Source organism: Myodes glareolus, chromosome 2 (genome assembly GCF_982192425.1).
Source record: "Myodes glareolus chromosome 2, mMyoGla1.1, whole genome shotgun sequence".
Classification (NCBI taxonomy): domain Eukaryota; kingdom Metazoa; phylum Chordata; class Mammalia; order Rodentia; family Cricetidae; genus Myodes; species Myodes glareolus.
This window is the reverse complement of record NC_142027.1, coordinates 41,446,808-41,466,920: the sequence shown is the minus strand read 5'-3', so window position 1 is coordinate 41,466,920 and position 20,113 is coordinate 41,446,808. Positions and strand designations below refer to the sequence as shown.

The window sequence follows — 20,113 nt, the reverse complement described above, 5'->3', positions numbered from 1 at the left end:
CCAAATTAAAATAAGTCAGTTTTGTAACAATAAAATTATTCCTGTAAAATGTAAGTTAAATTTGGAAATCATAGATGTCAATGGTATGGAAATAAATACTCTCAAGAAGCATAGTTAGCTGCATTCCAGAGACAATAGCAGGTACACCAAAAAAATCTTCCCTCATAAAAAAAGAAGAAAAAATTGCTATTCCATCATTATGATTTTATATCTTTGTAATTGCAGTGACAATAAGCAAGGTGAAATGTCTGAGAACAACTACTCAGTGACAACAGAATTTACCCTGGTGAGATTCTCAGATCACCCGAACCTGAAGATCCTTCTATTCATGGTATTTTCTGTCATCTATCTGGTCACCATTGTGGGGAATCTCAGGCTCGTGGTCTTGATATATATGGAACGGTATCTTCGCACACCCATGTACATCTTTCTGGGCAACCTGGCTCTCATGGATTCCTGCTGCTCCTGTGCCGCCACTCCCAAGATGCTACAGAACTTCTTTTCTGTGGACAGAAAGATGTCTCTCTATGAATGTGTGGTACAGTTTTCTTTCCTCTGTCTTGCTGAGACCACAGACAGCTTCCTTCTGGCAGCAATGGCCTATGACCACTATGTAACAATATGTAACACATTGCAGTACCACACCATGATGTCCATGAAGCTCTGCCTTCAGATTACCATAGGTCTGGGCAGGAATGACAGAGGGAGCTTCCTGCTTCCCAGAATATTCCTGTTCTCATTGCCCCGCCTCTACTTCCTGTCTGGTTGACTCACCTATACTTCCTGCCTGGCCAATCAGCGTTTCATTAAAATACATGATTGTCAGAATACAGATAATTCTCCCACACCACTTCCTCTTCTTTTTTTATAAAAACAAAGGAAAATATCCATTGTCCATTTTTGGGGAATATGGACATAGTATTCCAGGCTACTTCCTGCTGATTGGGGGCGCTGATAATCTTATGGGGACCTAAAGAAAATTTAGAGTTATAATCAAGTCCAGACTGGAGTATCCTGTGAGTCTTGATCATCTCAGGCAGCAGTCTTGAACCTGTTCTGGATGAAGAACTCAGACATCTGGGTCATCTGTTCCTACTGGAGATTTCTCTGGTGGTCTCCCTTGGTCAAACTGGATTTTTCTTAAATCAGAATGAATCCACATAGCAGGAACCCTGAATCCTATGATTGAAGTGGGACTTTTATTAAGGTTAACTTTCTGTAGATCACATATAGTCAAACACTTTTTTTTTGTGATATCCTTCCATTATATAGAATATCCTGTACTGATCCACATATCAATGAGTTGATATTATTTATTTTGGCAGGGTCAATTTTAATCTTTACTATTACCATAGTTCTTGTGTCTTATTTTTATATATTTTTCACTATGAAAAGTATCTATTGAAATCTAATGAGAGTAGAGGGAAAGCCTTATCAACTTGTGCATCCCACTTTCTGTCTGTATCAATATTCTATGGTTCCCTTCTCTTCCTGTATGCTCAACCACATTCAGTCACTGAAGGAGATAAAGATATACCTGTTGCTATTTTCTATACCATAGTAATTCCTTTATTAAATCCTTGCATTTACAGACTGAGAAATAAGGAAGTCATAAATGTGGTGAAAAGGACCATGGAAAAGAGATGATTTTGCAACATTAGAAAAGAAAAGTACCAGATCTATTGTACAACTGATTTAAAGTTGAACATGACATTTTCTGAACATACACATGAGAAAGTGGTAAATGAGAAAAAGTAATTTTATTAAATCCTGAAAGCCTAAGAACATTTCTATAAAATTATAAAATATTAAAAAATTGTGCTAACATATGCTTGAAGTTCTCAGGAATTCATTAAAGATGGCTGAACTATTGGAATGTCTCTAATCTCAATTGCCAATACATCTATTGTATTTTAGAAATAAAAATTAGTATCCCCAAAGTTGGCATCCAGTTAATATCATTAGAAACTTTCCCAATTTCAGGTATTAAAATTTCAAGCAATTTGCAATCTTTTATTTATGACCTTATCATAAATAATGCCATCATTGGAACCTAATCTTTTTGGTAAATGATATTCAACTTGATACTTCTTCTTTTATTTGGTTACATTTTAATAAGAACTCATTCAAAATATTTATTCTCTAACTAGAATATTCTCATATGAAGTATTATTCATTTTTACTCTCAGATTTTCTGAACCAGTTTATATGTGTAAGTCTTAAAAATCCATGCTTCAAAACAATGGTATTTCAATGAGATTTTATGTGTTTTAATTTTTCCTTCATTTGATTATTTGTCCATCATATATGGCACTGCGGCTCCCAAATGTATCTATCTATTAAACCAAACATTTTATCCTCCATGGTATTGTCATTGTTTGTTAGTTGTAGGAATCACAATATCTTTACCAATTCAAAAAATGTTCACTATTTTTTAAGTGATGAGAAGTGTTTCAAGCCTGACAGAGCAGAAAACTATTGAAACTTGTAAATATTTAAAAAGAAATAGCTATTGAGTAAAAAAGGAAAAGAATGATCAAAAATGTCGTATTTATTGTGCTAAGCTTGTAATATTTATTTCCTAGTGACTAATCAGACATTCTTCTATGTTTTTCTGGGATATAAAGATTTAACCTGAAATACTCAGTATTTTTCCCAGTCTCACTCTGATGAGTTTTCTCTAGCTGTTTCAACGTTGGGAAATTGTAGAATACCTTTAAATGCTTAAACCATATACAAAGAACTAGATGCAACTTATGAATGCTGAGAACAGGAGAAATAGTCTTCTTCACAGAAGATACTAATTGGTTTTCCAGTACTAAATGGTCAACCATGAAATAAGCATACAAGTAACTAACAATAAATAGGTTAAGAATGTTATATTACCTATTAAAATATATTCCCTCACTATACTTGTGTTTTCTTAAATTAACTGTAAATGTCACCTCATATTTTGCTTACTTTGGTAATAATGAGAAGTTTGTGTTTGCACTACCCTTGAGTTCAAACTTCTGAAATCTCACTCATACTTTAAACCTCTCCTTCCTATAGATGAGGACATTCAGAGAATAGAAACTTCCATCTCCCAACTGCAAGAGTCTCTGTCTTCACTAGCAAAGGTGGTACTACAAAAGAGAAGGGGCCTAGATTTACTATTCCTAAAAGAAAAAGGGCTATGCGCAGCTTTAGGAGAAGAATGCTGCTTCTATACAGGCCACTCAGGAATCGTAAAAGATTCCATGTCAAAAGTTCATAAAGGCTCAGCAAAGAGAAAAGGGAACATAAAGCCAACCAAAGTTGGTTTGAGACCTGGTATTCCAGATCCTCTTGGTTCACCACCCTCATCTCATCCTTGGTAGGACCCCTGTTACTCTTCCTCCTGACACTCACTTTTGGGCCCTATATTATTAATAAAGTACTCAAATATGTAAAACAAAGGTTGAAAACTATACAACTTATCGTACAACAAGTGTATACTCCACTCAGGCCTTTTACAACTGGGATATATGATGACATCAATAGGGCTGATGAAGAACTATAGGCACAGGATTGTGACCCCTTAGGACCAAAGAGGAGAGGGGAATGAGAGACCCTCACCCCTTATTTTTAAAGGGACAAGAATTTCCTAGCAAAATGTTTTAAAATTAGAAACATAGATTAACAACGTTTTCCTTTCCCCCTCCCACCAGGGAGATTCCAAGCACAAGGTCACTTAGCCAGCCAGCCACCTGGTGATAACAAGTAAAACAAAAAGAAAAAGCAGAAAGCTGACTCATCAGAGTAGGAGGAAGCAGAAGGCCTTGCACCATGCCAAAAGCCACTTCAAAAAACCTTTTTGTAAATTGCACTTTTTAAAAAACTAACCCTGGAGAGAAATATTAACTTCTCTCTCTAACTTGTTGTTTCGGGGTAATGTAGAGGAAGTTCCTGGGCAGCCAGAAATGGGCTGTACTTGCTTGTACTTGCAATAAAAGAGAGTTAACCTTACATTTTACAGTCTGGTCCACTCTACTTTCTGGTGGTCTCCCTCTGGGAAAGGGACGTGCATGCTCTGGGCACAACACTCCCTGCTCCCTCCAGATCTAGGAAGGTGATCATCCAAATAGACTAGGCTCCTACAAGGCCAGTCCATGCAGTATAATCAAAACTCAGTGCCATTGTCCTTGACTTTTCTGTCAGTCCTCATTGTCATCCACATTCAGAGAGTCCAGTTTGATCACATGCTCCATCAGTCCCAGTCCAGCTGGCCATGGTGAGCTCTCATTAGATCAGTCCCATTGTCTCAGTGGGTGGACTCACCCCTCGTGGTCCTGACTTTCCCTCCTTCTGCTCCTCATTTGGACCTTGGGAGCTAAGTCCAGTGCTCCAATGTGGGTCTCTGTCTCTATCTCCATTCAGCGCCAGATGAAGGTTCTATGGTGATATGCAAGATATTCATTAGTGTGGCTATGGGACAAGGCCAGTTCAGGCACCCTCCCCTCTGTTGTCCAAGGAACAATCTGGGGACCTCTCCTTGGACCTGGGAACCCCTCTAGAGTCAAGTCTCTTGCAAACCCTAATATGGCTTCCTTAATTAAGATATTTACTTCCCTGCTCCCATATCTACCCTTCCTCCATCCCACCCATCCCATTCTCCCAAGCTCTACCGAATCTTTCTCTTCTCCCTTCTCTCTACCCATCTCCCCTTACATCCACCCTCCCACTCCCATGCACCCAACTTTTGCCAGCAATCTTGTCTACTTCCAACATCCAAGATGATAACTATATGATTTTCTTTGGTTTCACCTTCTTATTTAGCTTCTCTAGGATCTCGAATTATAGGCTCAATGTCCTTTGTTTATGGCTAGAATCCGCTTATGAATGTGTCCATACCATATTCCTCTTTTTGAGTCTGGGTTATCTCACTCAGTAAAGTGTTTTTTATTTTCATCCATTTGAATTGCAAAATTCAAGATGTCATTGCTTTTTACCGCTGAGTAGAACTCTAATGTGTAGATGTGTTACACCTTCTTTACCCATTCTTCTATTGATGGGCACCTAGGTTGTTTCCTGGTTCTGTCTATTACAAATAGTGCTCCTATGAACATAGTTGAACAAATGCTTTTTTGTTCAACTGGTTGGGCATCTCTTGGGTATATTCCAAAGAGTGAAATTGCTTGATCCTGAGGGAGGTTGACTTCCAGTTTCCTGAAAAACCACCACACTGATTTCCAAAGTGATTGCACAAGTTTGCATTTCCACCAACAATAGACAAGTGTTTCCCTTTCTCCACAACCTCTCCAGCATAGGCTATCATTAGTGTTTTTGAGTTTAGCTATTCTGACAGGTGTAAGATGGTATCTCAAAGTTGTTTTGATTTGCATTTTCCTGATTTCTAAGGAGGTTGACCGTGACCCTAAGTGTCTTTTGGCCATTTGAACTTCTTCTGTTGAGAATTATCTGTTCAGTTCAGTACCCCATTTTCTAATTGGGTTAATTGGAATTTTAATGTTTAGTTTATTGAGTTCTTCATATATTTTGGAGATCAGACCTTTGTCTGATGCGGGGTTGGTAAAGATCTTCTCCCATTCAGTAGGTTGCCTTTTTGTTGTGATGACAGTGTCCTTCGCTTTACAGAAGTTTCTCATCCAGACCAAAAAAGAGGAATATGAACCTTCATCCGGCGATGGATGGAGATAGAGACAGAGACCCACATTGGAGCACTGGACTGAACTCCCAAGGTCCAAATGAGGGAAAACATGAGCAAGGAAGTCAGGACCACGAGGTGTGCGCCCACCCACTGAGACAATGGGACTGATCTAATGGGAGCTCACCAAGGCCAGCTGGACTGGGATTGATGGAGCATGTGATCAAACTGGACTCTCTGAATGTGGCTGATAATGAGGGCGACTAAGAAGCCAAGAACAATGGCCCTGAGTTTTGATTCTGCTGCATGTACTGCCTTGTAGGAGCCTAGTCTGTTTGGATGTTCACCTTTCTAGACCTGGAGGGAGCAGGGAGGACCTTGGACTTCCCACGGGGCAGGGAACCCTGACAGTTCTTAGGACTGGAGATAGAGGCGGAGAGGGAGTGGGAACGTATTGGGAGAAGGGAAGGAGGTGGAAATTTTTAATAAATAAATAAATAAATTGATAAAAAAAAGAAGAGTGGCCCAAAGTAATGTAAAAGCCAGAGGAAGAAGAGGGGTTCTGTGAAAACTATATTCTGTAGTATTCTCTGGTCTCTAACGGCTAGGGCTACTCATCAGAGAGAGAGAGAGCTTCTAGCTTGACTACAGCTTTCTCTCCCCTGTTTTGGATCAGGAGTGCAGTGTTCTTTGTGCAGCATCCTCCACAGCTGTATGTTCATAATTGCAAAGACCGTGTTAAATACAGCAGGTGTGCAAAAACACGCGATTGGGGAAGGGCTTCCTTTGACAGTAAGAAGATAATCAGCAGGTGTGTGGGAAGAGGGTGAGAGGGGATAGTGGATGTTAGTTATGATATTTTGCAGTATATTTATGTATAAAAGAAAAAATCAATAAATGAAAAAAAGAAGTTGAATGCATACATATGGAGTTTTTGTTTCAATAATATAAAGCACATGTCTTAGAAAAAGAATGTATTAATCTTATGAAGAAAATAATTTGCAGATAATTCATGTTCTCCTTTGAGTTTGATTCAAAAACAATTATTTATTCTCTATTATCCCTTAAAGATGTCACTATTTTAACAGCAGCAACAACAATAAAAAGAACGGGCATTTTTGTCTGTTTTATTGCTCTACCTAACAATATGTAAAAAAATTTACATTATCTGCAACATATAGTGCCAATTATTATGATGAACTTAAAAAGAGAGTATCTGGTGATAGAAAACACTTCAAGGTTTTCAGAAAATAGTGATTATTTTGTGAGTTTTCTCAGTGCACCTAAAACTTCTTTGTTTCTTAGGCTGTAAATAAAGGGGTTCAGTAGAGGAATGATAATGGTGTAGAATAACGAATACAGTTTACCTTGATAATTTTCTGTGTCACATACTGATATCACATATATTACAAAGATGGTGCTATAGAACAAAGAAACAGACACCAGATGGGCACTGCAGGTAGAGAAGGCTTTGCTTTTGCCCTTCTTCGACTTTGTTTTCAGGATGGCAAAAAGCACATGGATATAAGAAACTATTATGCTCATAAAAGTACTCACTTCTACAAAAACAGCAAAAATGAAAAGGACCAAGGTATTAATGAATGGGTCAGTGCAAGAAATTGTATAGAGTGGTATGAGATCACAGAAGAAATGATCTATTATATTGGAACTGCAAAAAGTTAACCTAAATAACAATGCTACATGAACTGAGGTAAGTAGAAGTCCAATTAGATATGACACACTTATGAACTGAACACAGAGACTTTTGGACATTACAACTGCATAGTGCAGAGGGTTGCATATGGCTACATAGCGGTCATAGGCCATCGCTACCAGAAGGTAACATTCTGCAGTCGCACTTGAACAAAAAAAATAAAATTGGGAAAAACACTCACCCAATGATATAATGTCATTCTTATTTAAAAATTTCATAAGCATTTTTGGAGTAACAGAGGTTGAAGAACAGGCATCAGCAAAGGCTAAACTTCCAAGGAAAATGTACATTGGAGTGTGAAGTTGGGGATCCTTCAAGACGAGAAAGATTAAACCAAGGTTGCCCACCATGGTGATGACATAGATGGAGAAGAACACCAGGAACAGGGGGACTTGTAGCTCTGGACGATCTGTTATTCCTCTCAGAAAAAATTCAGCTGGCTGGGTCCAATTTTCTTCCATCACACCCGCTCAGACTGCTCACTGCAATGAGAGAGGAGAGTTTTTTCAATGTAAGTAAGACCCAGTAGAATAGGATCATATTGAGACAACTTTTGTGGGCTTCAGGCATACAGTCAGTGGATAGGAATGTGTCTTGATTCTGCTTTTTAATCATGCCAGAAACAAAGTATTTTCTGAAAAATTTTAATGTACAAACTTTCAGATCTACTTATCAGAAAGATAAATAATGAGCCCATGCACAATAATTTACCTTCTCATGCATATCTTAATCAGTTGTAAAGTGTGTGACTTTGTGTGTGTGTGTGTGAGATAGAGGTGGTATAGAGACATTAGAATGAAAAATATATAATCCTTTCTATACTAAAATGTCATATGTGATTGTTTGTTTGATTTGTTTTTTGAGAAAGGGGTTATCTATGTAGCCCAGGCTGTCCTGGTGCTAATATGCAGGCTAGGCTAGACTCAAACTCAGGTCTACTTGCCTCTGTCTCCAGAGTGTTGGGATTAAAGGCACATGCCATTGTTTAAGGCTTATAATAACATGTCTTAAAGAGACACTAGCTCAATTTAAAAAGTCTTTTACAGTTTCGTACAAAATACTATATTTTCTTATTAATAAATCATTATTATACAACATTTTAGTTTATATTAATGTCATTTTCATTATTTTGTATTATGTGTTTTGAGAATACAAGTAAGAACATCTCACATTTTCTCCCTTTCCTAATCTTTCTTCTTCGTGATGATATCCTTTCTACTTTCGTTTTATATATACACATTCATCTTTAAAATATTCTACGGTAAAGGTATGTAAACATGTGTTTGGTATTACTTATGTGCGTAATCCTTTTATATTTACATACTAAAAGTCAAGTAATAACATAGTAATTTGAAATCTTATTTCTGGTTTTTCTGCCCCTCATACCGTCATAGCTTTCTAGTAGACCTTTTTATTTCCTTGCATCAAAATTATGGTAAAAAACACTGCGTTTCTTTCAATTTCATGTGTGAGATTTTGAAAGTGAAGGCAGATTATATAACATTACAAATGAAACAACAGTGAAAAGAAAGGCTAAGTTTTTCAACAACTGTATACAATTTAAGTTCTGAAAGAAATGTAGTGAGATAGAAAGAAATAGAGGGGCTGGAGAATTGGCTTAGTGCTTTTGAGCACTAGCCACTATTCCAAAGGATCCTGGCTCAGTTCCCAGCAGCATCATAGTAACTCACACCCACATGTAAGTCTGGATCGAGAGGATCTGACATTCTCCTCAGGCATTTGAGTTCAAGAGGCACATCATGGGGTTCACAGATACCCAGAGGGCAAAGCACTCAAAGGCACAAAGCAGTAAATTAAAGTTATTTTTAAGTAGAGTATTCTTCCTTCCATAAGTTGCTTCTCACCATACATTTGAATACAGAGACTAGAAAAGTCTCTAAGTATGTGGGCCGTGCTGCACACAGTATGGAGAGCCCATGGTCAGACTACTGCAGGAAGATGTTCACAGGCAGTGCAATATGTGACCCTGCACAGATGATCACTGTGAATACCTAAACCTCTGATATTTGCTCTTGGGAGATAGGGTGTCCACCTTCAACGTTTGTTACAGTGTAGTCAAGAAAAAAATAAAAAAAGGAAATCATATGACAAATTTCAGAAACAAATTGATTAATAAATAGTGACTATATGCAGAACAGACAAAGAAAAAAAAACCTATAGTCAAAATGAATTTTTTGAGTGCATTGAGCCATGGGGTGAAGACTGATACAGTATAAGCCAAGGAGAAGGGAAATTAAGACACCACCATCACATGGCATTTCTGCACATAATGTATTTGTGCATATACAACACTGCATTGGTCAACTAAAATAGGAACAGGTCAAATGTCAACAGCGGGCATGGATCCCTAAACAATAGACAGTCATGGGTTGCTAAAAGATCAGACAAATAGTTGTGTTCCAGTACATATTTTTAAAGTTTTTACCTTACCATTTCATTATGGATTTAACTATAGATCCCAAGCTCATATGGGTGGTCTCCTGAAAGTAATTTTTCCCAGGAATCATCACTAGAAACCAAAAGAAAATGGAAAAATGTTGGAATATAGAGTTAAATAAAAATCATGGTGACTATGAATAACTTTAAAAAATTAAAAATATGAGGAACTTGATTATTACATAGAAAGATATCTAGGGACTTTGTTTCACTTAAATAGAAGATAGTATTCTGTGAAGTGCTATCTTGTCCATTCTTACTGGGAATAGATAAAAGAAATTCTGCTTGTAGTTTATAAGGTCGTAAAGACATTAATGGAAGCTGGTATGTTTGAAATAAGTTAAAATATCTGATCTCACAAAATTGTAAGATTATAATTGTTATCTGCTATAAGTAATGTAACTAATGTTGCAATGTGGTGGAATCTTCTTTCTTCCTGCTTCCAGGAGTGCTATGTGAGCCAAGAACCAGGTGAGGAAGCAGGCAGACACTGCCTAGATGTTACAATCCTCTAAGTGATTTAACATAATTTCTAGGATATTTTTTAAACAAAATTCATTATAAAGTTAACTGAAATTTTGACAGGTTTGGTTTTTTTTTTACATTTTCTTTTTCTTTTTTTATGACAGAGTTTCTATCTAGCTTTGTATTCTGTCTTGTGTCTTCACTCCACAGCCAGCCTGGCCTCAAGCTCTGAGAGGTCCACCTGTATTTGTCTCACAAGTGCTGGGATTAAAGGCAAGTGCCATCACTTTCTGGCTATCTTAATTAAGGAAACAGAACACTAATTTTCATAACATATGACTCTCAACTCCATCTTTGACTTATTGTAATTCATTTAAAAGTTTATGAAGTTTGGTTTATGGTCTCAACATAGCATACTAGGTGTCTATGGTGCAATACCCCACAGTAGTTTATGAAGCTAAACTTCTTAGTGTTATGAATAAGAAGCATAGTATAAAGTTTACCTACATGGATTTCGCAAAACCTCACAATGGCGATCAAATCTTTGGTCCACAAACAAGTACCTGTGAGTCTATAGGGATTTAGCTCTTTCAGTCCGAACTGCTTTGTGTTCTATTTATTAAATAAATACCCTTAAATGATATTTCCATATATATTGTTAAATATACTGGGAAAGTCTTCATATTTGTTATAGACCTCATTTAACTTCTTAAAATTGAAAATAAAAAATTATCTCTCACCCATGGATGTAAGAAAGAAATCCTCATGTAGAATAATTTAAGTGGGGAAGAAGGGTATCCAGAATTCTCTTTCTGCATCAATTTTCCTTAAAAAACAGAGTTGTGAAGGAATCATATTTATTTCTTTCTACCTTCAATCCTGTTTTTGAGATGAACACTGAAATTCCCTAAATGCTGGCTAAAACTCCCTGTAGGATATATGTGATCTTCTGGGCATTGTTCACTAATTAACAGATCAAAACTAGTAGCATTATTTTAGATATCCTTACATATGCTCTATTTCTTTCAAAAACTAAAGATATAGGTTAATTACTTATAAGTTAAATGATAAGTTTGGCTCATTCATATTTTCTAAATAATATAATAGCAATCTAAGTTTACTTTTAAGCTAAAATGATGCTGCATTCAAAAATATTTATTTTAAATATTTTTCCTTTTATTTTACATACCAACCACAGTTTACCCTCCCTACTCTCTTCCTCTTCCTACCCTCACCTCCTTACCCACTCCTCCTTTGTTCAGAAATGGAAGGTCTCACATAGGAATCAACAAAGCATGACGTATGAAGTTGAGTTAGTATCAGTTCTGCACCCTGCACAGACTGGTCAATACATTTCAATACGAAGAATAGATTTCTAAAAGTCAGCTCATATGCCAGTGACAGGTCCTAATCCCACTGCTAGGGTTCCCCACAAAATACCAAGCTACACAACTGTCATCCATATGCCGAGGGCCTAGGGTGATCCCATGAATTGACCCTAGTTGTCGATCCAGACTCATGAACTTCTTTTACCTTAGTGCAGTTGTCTTTGTGCATTTCCCCATTCTGTTCTTGAACCCCTTTGTCGTAAATCTCTTGTTCCTCCTTGCAACTTGAATCCTGAAGATTAGTCCAGTGCTTAACTGGATTTCTGCATTTGCTTCCATCAATTACAGCATGAAGGGCCTCTGAATACAATTATGGTAGGTAGACACCAATCTGATTACAAGAGAAGTCCAGTTCAAGATCCCTATCCATTAATGCTAGGAATTTTAGTTGGGGTCATCACTGTGGATTTTTGAGTGATTCCCTGGCACTGGGTTAACTTATCTCTAAATGCCTCCTTCTTTGAGCATACTTCTTTCAGTCCTCTCCCCTTTGTCTTGCCCAAAACATGACCAATGAATATCTCTTTTCCATCCCTCATCCCTTCCTCTCCACAACCATCCTCTCACTCCTGGTTTACCCAGGAAATCTCTTTTATTTTTTTTTTAAAGGATACATGTGAATCTCTTAGAGTCCTTCTTGCTACCCAGGAACTCTCTTCTATTTCTCCTTCTCAAGAATACATGTTAATTTCTTAGGGTCCTTCTTGTTACCCAACTTCTCTGTGGATGTGGATTGTAGCCTGGTCATTCTTTGCATTACATCTATATTCACTTATAAGTGAGTAATACTATATTTGTCTTTTTGGGTCTGGGTTACCTCACACAAGATGACTTTTTTCTAGTTCCATCGATTTTCCTGCTTATTACATGAAGCCATTGTTCTTTTATTGCGAGTAATACTCCATTGTGTAAATGTAACACTATGACAGAACCACTTTAAATCCCAGCACTTGAGAGGCAGAGGCAGGCAGTTTTCTGTGAATTCCGGAACCGGGTCTGAAAGAGAATTCTGGGACAGACAAAGATATACAGAGAAACCCTCTCTTAAAAAAAATAGAAATAAAATGAATGGCTCAGTCTGCAGTTGTCATTCAGACACAGAGGAAGCAAGATGAGGATGATTCACTGATAAAAGGTACCAAGCCACTGACAAAAATTATGGATTAATATAGGATGTAAGAGTTAGTTAATGAGAAACCTGAGCTAGGTCAAACAGTTTATAATTAATGTAGACCTCTGTGTGTTTCTTTGGAACTGAATGGCTGTGGGACCAGGCAGGACAGAAAACTCAATCAACATACCATATTTTGTTTATTTATTCCACAGTTGAGGGGCATATTGGTTGTTTATAGTTTCTGGATACTGTGAATAATGCTGCTATGAACAGAACTGAACAAGTGTCCTTGAGGTATGATTAAGCATTCTTTGGGTATATGCCCAAGACTGGTATAGTTGGGTATTGAGGTAGATTGAGTCCCACTTTTCTGAGATACCACCATACTGATTTCCAAAGTGGTTGTAGAAGTTTAAATTTATGCCAACAGTTGAGGAGTGTTCTTCATACTCCATATCTGTTCCAATGTAGGCTGTCATTAGGGTTTTTTATCTTAGACATTCTGATATGTATAAGATGGTATCTCAGATTCATTTATATTTGCATGTTTATATCTAAGGATGGTGAGCAATTCTTTAAGTGTTTCTAGGCCTTCTGAGGTTCTTCTGTTTAGAATTCTCTGTTTATATCTGTACCTAATTTTTAATTTTTTTATTTTTATTTTTTACTATATTTCAACTTTTTTCTTGTTTTATTAAGTTATAAATTTTGTCTGCTCCCCTCCCTTCATTTCCTCACCCCTTCTACTCTTTCCAATGACCCTCACAATCTCAATTTACTCAAGAGATATCATCTTTTTTGGCTTCCTATGTAGTTCCAGTATGTCTCTCTTAAGGTACTCTTTGTTGTCTAGGTTCTCTGGGGTTGTGAACTATACGGTTTTTCACTGTTTTATGAATAAAGCTACGTAGAAATGCATACATATTACATGTTAATGGGAGCCTTAGAGGGTTTCCTCTTTAAGACTCCTTTATATGGTTCAATTAGGGATCCACGAATGACTAAAGGGGGGCAAAAGATCTGAGGGTAAAAAGTCTACTCACAACAGGTTCCATCTATCCATAAATCTTTTGTTCTCTCTTTAATCCATCACTTCTCATTGTCCCTTCTTGTTCTCCCCTGTTCTAGACTGTTCTTAGTTCTACAGGGTTCTTTTTTGTCTTCCTTGTTATAAATATTTCTAGTAATATATACCCTTAAAATCAACATTTTTCCAGCCTTAGCAGGTCTCTGGTCCAGAATTCTTTTGCCCCATAAAAATTCAGATAAGGGTTTTCACACACACATAGATCCATGGGAGTGGCTACTACAGGTGTGCAGCAGGTTTCTGGTCCAGAATTCTTTTGCCTCATAAAAATTCAGATAAGAGTTTTCACACACACAGATCCATGGGAGTGGCTACTACAGGTGTGGTATACTCCTTATTGGAAAAAAAAAAGTTAAGAAAAGAATCAAATCATCAGAAAATTCTAGAGGGGGAAGTTAGTGTGATATGCTGCATTTTAAGTGGTAGATAAAAGGGAAAAGGCTTTATTTTCAGTAGAATTATGAATAGGGTATGGATTGTTTAAATCAGTACTCTGCGTGTTTTCTCCCAGCAAGTATAGAATCAGGTAACCAAGCAACTTATGTAAACAGTCAGGGAGAAACTGATGACTCTTGATCGGATAGCACATAAACCAGATCCTGCAATATCTATGGGCCTAGGTCTCCTCTGAGTGAAGAAGGGACACAGACCTTGCCTTTGGTTTAGTCTTTACCAGATCCATTGGTTCTCATAAGTTGCTTATGAAAGATGGTTGAATAATTACTGTATAATGTTGTGGCTTGCAGCAATATTTGTCTTTCTGGTTCTGGGTTTCCTCACCCAATATATGTATTTTCTAGATCCATCCACTTGCCTGAAAATTTTAAGATGTCATTATTAAAAATATTATTATTATTACTATTATTATTATTTTTACCGTGGAGCAGTTCTCCGTTGTGTAAATGCACTACATTTTCTATATCCATTCTAGGTTATTAGCAAGTTCTAGCTATTATGATATTATGAATAATGCTGCTATGAACATAGTTGCATACATGTCCTTGGGGTGTTATTGAGCATCCTTTGGGTATATGTACAAAAGTGGTATTGTTGGGACTTGATGTAGATTGCTTCCTAATTTTCTAAGTAATAGCCATACTGATTTCCAAAGCAGCTGTATAAGTTTACACTCCCACCAGCAATGGAGGAGTCTTCCCTTTACCCCACATCCTCTCCACCATAAGCTATCGTCAGTGTTTTTGATCTTACTGACCATATACTTTGCTTTACAGAAACTTCTCAGCTTCAGGAGTTCCATTTATTAATTGTTGATCTCAGTGTCTGTGCTATTGCGGTTATATTTAGGAAGTGGTCTCCTGAACCAATTACCAATTTAAATGTACTCCCCAGTTTGTCTTCTATGAAGTTCAGTGTGGTTTATTTCATGTTTTTTTTTGTTTTATATACCAACCACAGTTCCCCCTCCCTCCTCTCCTCCTACTTTACCTACCTCCTGCCTACCCTATACCCATCTTCTCCTCAGAGAGACTAAAGCCAAACTTTTCTTATTTGCAGATGATATGATAATATACATAAATGGTCCCCAGTACTCTACCAGGGAACTCCTACAGCTGATAAATACCTTCAGTAATGTGACAGGATGCAAGATCAACTAAAAAAATCAGGAGATCTCCTATATTCAAATAATAAAGAAGCTGAGAAAGAAATCAAAGCAACATCACCTTTTACAATAGTCTAAATAACATAAAATATCTTGTGGTAACACTAACGAAAGTAGTGAAAGACCCATTTAACAATAACTTTAAGTCTTAGAAGAAAGAAATTGAAGAAACCAACAGATAATGAAAAGATATCTATGCCATGCACGTAGATAGGTAATATCAACATAAAAAAATAAAAATTCTACCAAAAGCAATCTATAGATTCAATACAATATCTATTAATAACCCAACACAACTATTCACAGACCTTGAAAGAACAAAAATCAACCTCGTATGGAAAAACAAAAAACACAGAATAACCAAAGCATTTTTGTACAATAAAGCAACTTCTGGAGCCATCACTGGCCCTGACATCAAGCACTATTACAGAGCTGTAATGAAAACAGCTTGGTATTGACATAAAAAGAGAGAGGTTGACAAATGGAATTGATTAAAAGACCTGAATATTAATCCATACACCTATGAACATGTGATTTTTGACAAAAAAAGCTAACGTTATATAAGGTAGCAAAGAAAGCATCTTCAACAAATCATGCTGGCATAAATGGATGTCAAGATATAGAAGAATGCACATAGTGCCATATCTATGCCAATGCACAAAGCTCAAGTCCAAATGGACTAAAGACCTCAATATAAATCTGACCATACTCAACCTGATAAAAGAGAAAGTAAGAAGTAGCCTTTAATGCATGGGCACAGACCACTTCCTAAATATAACCCCAGTTCACAGACACTGAGAGCAATAATAAATAAATGGGACCTCCTGAAACTGAGAAGCCAAAGGGCACTTAAGGAAATATCCTTAGATATCAGGGAAATGAAAATCAAAAAAACTTGTGAGATTCTATCTTATACCTGTAAGAATGGCTAAGATCAAAATATCAATGATAGCTTATGCTGGAGAGGATGTAGAGTAAAGGGAACACTCATCCATTGCTGGTAGGAATGCAAACTCATGCAACCACTTTTATTGTATAATCTTGTACAACTAGTATTGCAGTTTCTCATAAAATTCAGAATCGACGTATCTCAGAAATCAGCAATACTAGAGTTGGCCATATACCCAAAAGGTGGTCAATCATACTACAAAGGCATTTATTCAACTATGTTCATACCAGAATTATTAGTAACAGCCAGAACCTGGAAACAACCTAGATGCCCCTCAACCGAAGGATTGATAAAGAAAATGTGGTACATTTACACATTAGCATACTATTCAGTGGTAAAAATCAATGACTTCTTGATTTCTGTATGCAAATAGATGGAACTAGAAAGGACTATGCTGAGTAAAGTAACCCAGACCACAAAAGATGAATATGGTATATACTCACTCATAAGTGGATACTAGCTATAAACAAAAGATATTGAACCTATAGTTCATGATCCTATAGAAGCTAAGTAATAAGGTGAACCACAAGAAAAACATATATAGATCCACCTGGAAGGTCAAAATAGACAAGATAACTTGACAAAATTGGGAATACGTGCATGGGGACAAAAGGGAGGATTGTAGGGGAAGAACGGAGTAGAAGGGGAAGGGAGAGAAGTTGAGGGAATGGGATAGTCGATATGGAAAAACCACAAAGATTAGAGCAGCAAGAAAAGAGATAAATCTTAATTGAGTGGGTCATTACGGGGTTAACAAGAAACCTGGCTCTAGAGAAATTCCCAAGAATTTACAAGGATGACTCCAGCTAATACCCTAAGAAATAGAGGAGAGGGTGCCCAAACTGGTCTTGCTCTATAGTCAAACTTATGAATATCTTAATCATCACCTAAGAACCTTCACACAACAACTGATGGGAAAAAAGGCAGACATCTGCATTGGAGAACTGGGCTGAGCTCCGAAAGTTTAGATGAAGAGTGAGAGGAGTGAGAATATTAGCAAACGGGTTAAGACCATAATGAGAACACCCAATGAATCAGTTTATATGAGCTAATAGGATCTCATCAAGTACAGCTGTACAGGGAAGGAATCAGCATAGGACCAAACTAGACCCCCTGAGATGTAGGTGACCGTTGTTTGGCTAGGGAAGACTGCAGGGTCACTGACAGTGGCACCAGGATTTCTCCATACTGCTTTTACTGGATATTTTGGAAACCCATTGTCTTTGGATGGATACCTTATTCAGCCTAAATATAGTAGGAAGAACCTTGGACCTTCCCCCAAACAATGTACTTTACACTCTCTGAGGAGGGGATGGGGGGAGTGATGGGGAAGGTGAGTGGATGGGTGGGAGTAGCAAGTGGGATTGTTATGTAAAATGAAAAAAGATTTTTGTTTTCTTTAAAAAAATAAAATAAAATAATGTAAGGTATAATCTAAAATAAATAATAATAGTCATCTATAGCAGTCAAACATATAGTCATTTTAGGTATATATTCAAAACCATGCAATATACTTAGATAGATAATTGGTCTTAAAACACTTGAAATACTTACAGAATATGGCATTTAATATCCTTAACAACCTAAGAATTTTTATGACAGGGAGACACATCTTATCGTGTCGCGTCAATTTACTTCAAAGCAAGATGATGAGCATTGAAGAACCTGTGTATGGGGTTTGCTTTCTTTACAGCAAAAACTATCCATTTGGACAAAAATATGATCTTGCCTCAATTGCTGCCAATATATTGCCCATCCTGGATCAGTAGTATGCAAGAAAAGTGAGTGATGAACTTTCCCAAAATAAGACAATCCTTCAGAATTCTCTGCTAAACAGAAAAGGCTGTCAGATATGCCAGGCCTGTAAGACAGAGCTGAATGTCTCAACGTTGCACAGGAACTTTGGGGGACCATCTAGGTACTCTGATGTTCCTTTTCATTAGGTAACATTTCATCTTTCTGAGGTCTTTAATTCAGTTATAGAGTAAATTGTTAAACTTATAGTTTTTCTTAGTTATGTAAGAAATCAAATTAGGTATATAGCTTTGAACTCACAAAGATAGGATAGATTATCAAATATTTATTCTGATTTTGCCAAGTAAATGGATTGGATATTGAGACTGTTATTCTTACTTGATAACTGGTTTTTTTTGAAATATAATTTTACTATGTTAAAATTAAAACCTTTCTTTTTAATTAGAAGAAAAGGGGTAGATGCTGTGGGAAAATCTTTGTTTTTTAATTTAATAAAAACAGATTGGCTGGTAGCCAGGCAGGATAACCAAATTAAAAATGCTGGAATGGGAAAGCCAGCATCAGAGAACTGGCCAACCAGATTCAGAATGAATTGGACATGCAAAATGGGATAGAAGTAAAAGCCACGAGCATAACATATATTAATAGAAATGGCTTGAGCTGTAAGAACTAGTAAGTAACAAGCATGAGCTCTCAGCCATGTACTTGCAATTAACGTTAAGCTTCTGAATGTTTTTTTTGGGACAGGAAGTTCTTGACAGGAAAACTCTGGCAACAGAAAGGGCATAGGATGTATTTGGGGTTTAGGGTCTGGAAGTTGGGGCAATTCAGCTGGGAGGCCAGTCACTTACCTGATCTTCCTACTGTTGTGGGTTGTACCTGTCTTGTCTTTATGTTTTAAGGGCTGACCATTTGGCAATAGGAAATCAATTGCTTTGTCTTTCCATGGGGACGAACACATCTGCTCTTAGCTCTCCTCAGTTGCCTATACTTTAAAAAATATGGCGGTGGTCTCAGGTTTTTCTGTGTCTTGCTTGGCATGGTAATTGGTGTCCTTCTTACTCAGCACACATTTGACTGACAATTTTGGTGAAAATACATGGATATTGCATCTGATATTACTAAGATGCATAATCTCACAGCAAACTTCCTGATCTTGTTCTTAGAAAATATCTGCCCTTTATCCTGTAATATTTCCTCAGATTTAGGTGAACTTTTCTGCCTTGCATGTTATTTCTGTCGTCATTGTAACTCAGAGAGATTCATCTTTTACCTAATTGATTCTTTTGTATATACAACATAGTTTTTAGCACTTATGCTGAATGCAAATATTGGAGATACTTGCCATCCATTCTATGGTGATGTGTTCTGTGATGTTTAGCAGCATTTTAGTATATTAGTTTCACAATTTCTCTCAAAGAAATCACAGGGTCTGTAAACATTGCAACATTGTTAAATCTATAAAATTATGGAGAACTGAAATATTAAAAGACATTCTTAATGGGAAAAATTTCAACACAGACATGTTTATATTTCATTTATGAGATCTATTATCAATATGTAAACAAGTTATTTAAACTTGGGTGTATGTATGTTTAATATAAAATGAAAGTGATTTTAAATTGTGGATTAAGATATGAGTAACAGGTTTTTTGTGGCAATCTAAAAATAACAATATTTTAATTCTGCTGTCTTTAATCCCATGAGGATACGAATAAAAGCTTCTTTACATGTATTTTGCCAGAAAAAAAATCCATGAAAATTTTATTTAATATTTGTGATTGTTCTTAAAAATATACACCCAGATAGCATATATGAAAATAGCAAAAATATTTTGAATTACTGATTTCTTACTTGACCTGCTTATGTCTTAGAATAATAGCCACACAAATATTGCTACTACTAAAAAGCACAGCTCATTTTTATCCTATATAAGT

At 36.7% G+C, this 20,113-nt stretch overlaps 1 protein-coding gene and 1 pseudogene across 1 annotated transcript; one reads left to right on the top strand and one right to left on the bottom strand.

The window, feature by feature from the left end:
* Positions 1–244: 244 nt before the first annotated feature.
* On the top strand, positions 245–1,647 carry LOC125392729 (olfactory receptor 5K3-like; annotated as a pseudogene).
* A 5,236-nt stretch (positions 1,648–6,883) lies between these two features.
* Positions 6,884–7,801, bottom strand: LOC125392993 (olfactory receptor 5AC1-like). The gene has a single exon (XM_085677901.2). It carries the CDS (start codon positions 7,799–7,801, stop codon positions 6,884–6,886), a length of 918 nt encoding a protein of 305 aa, XP_085534027.2.
* Positions 7,802–20,113: the final 12,312 nt, after the last annotated feature.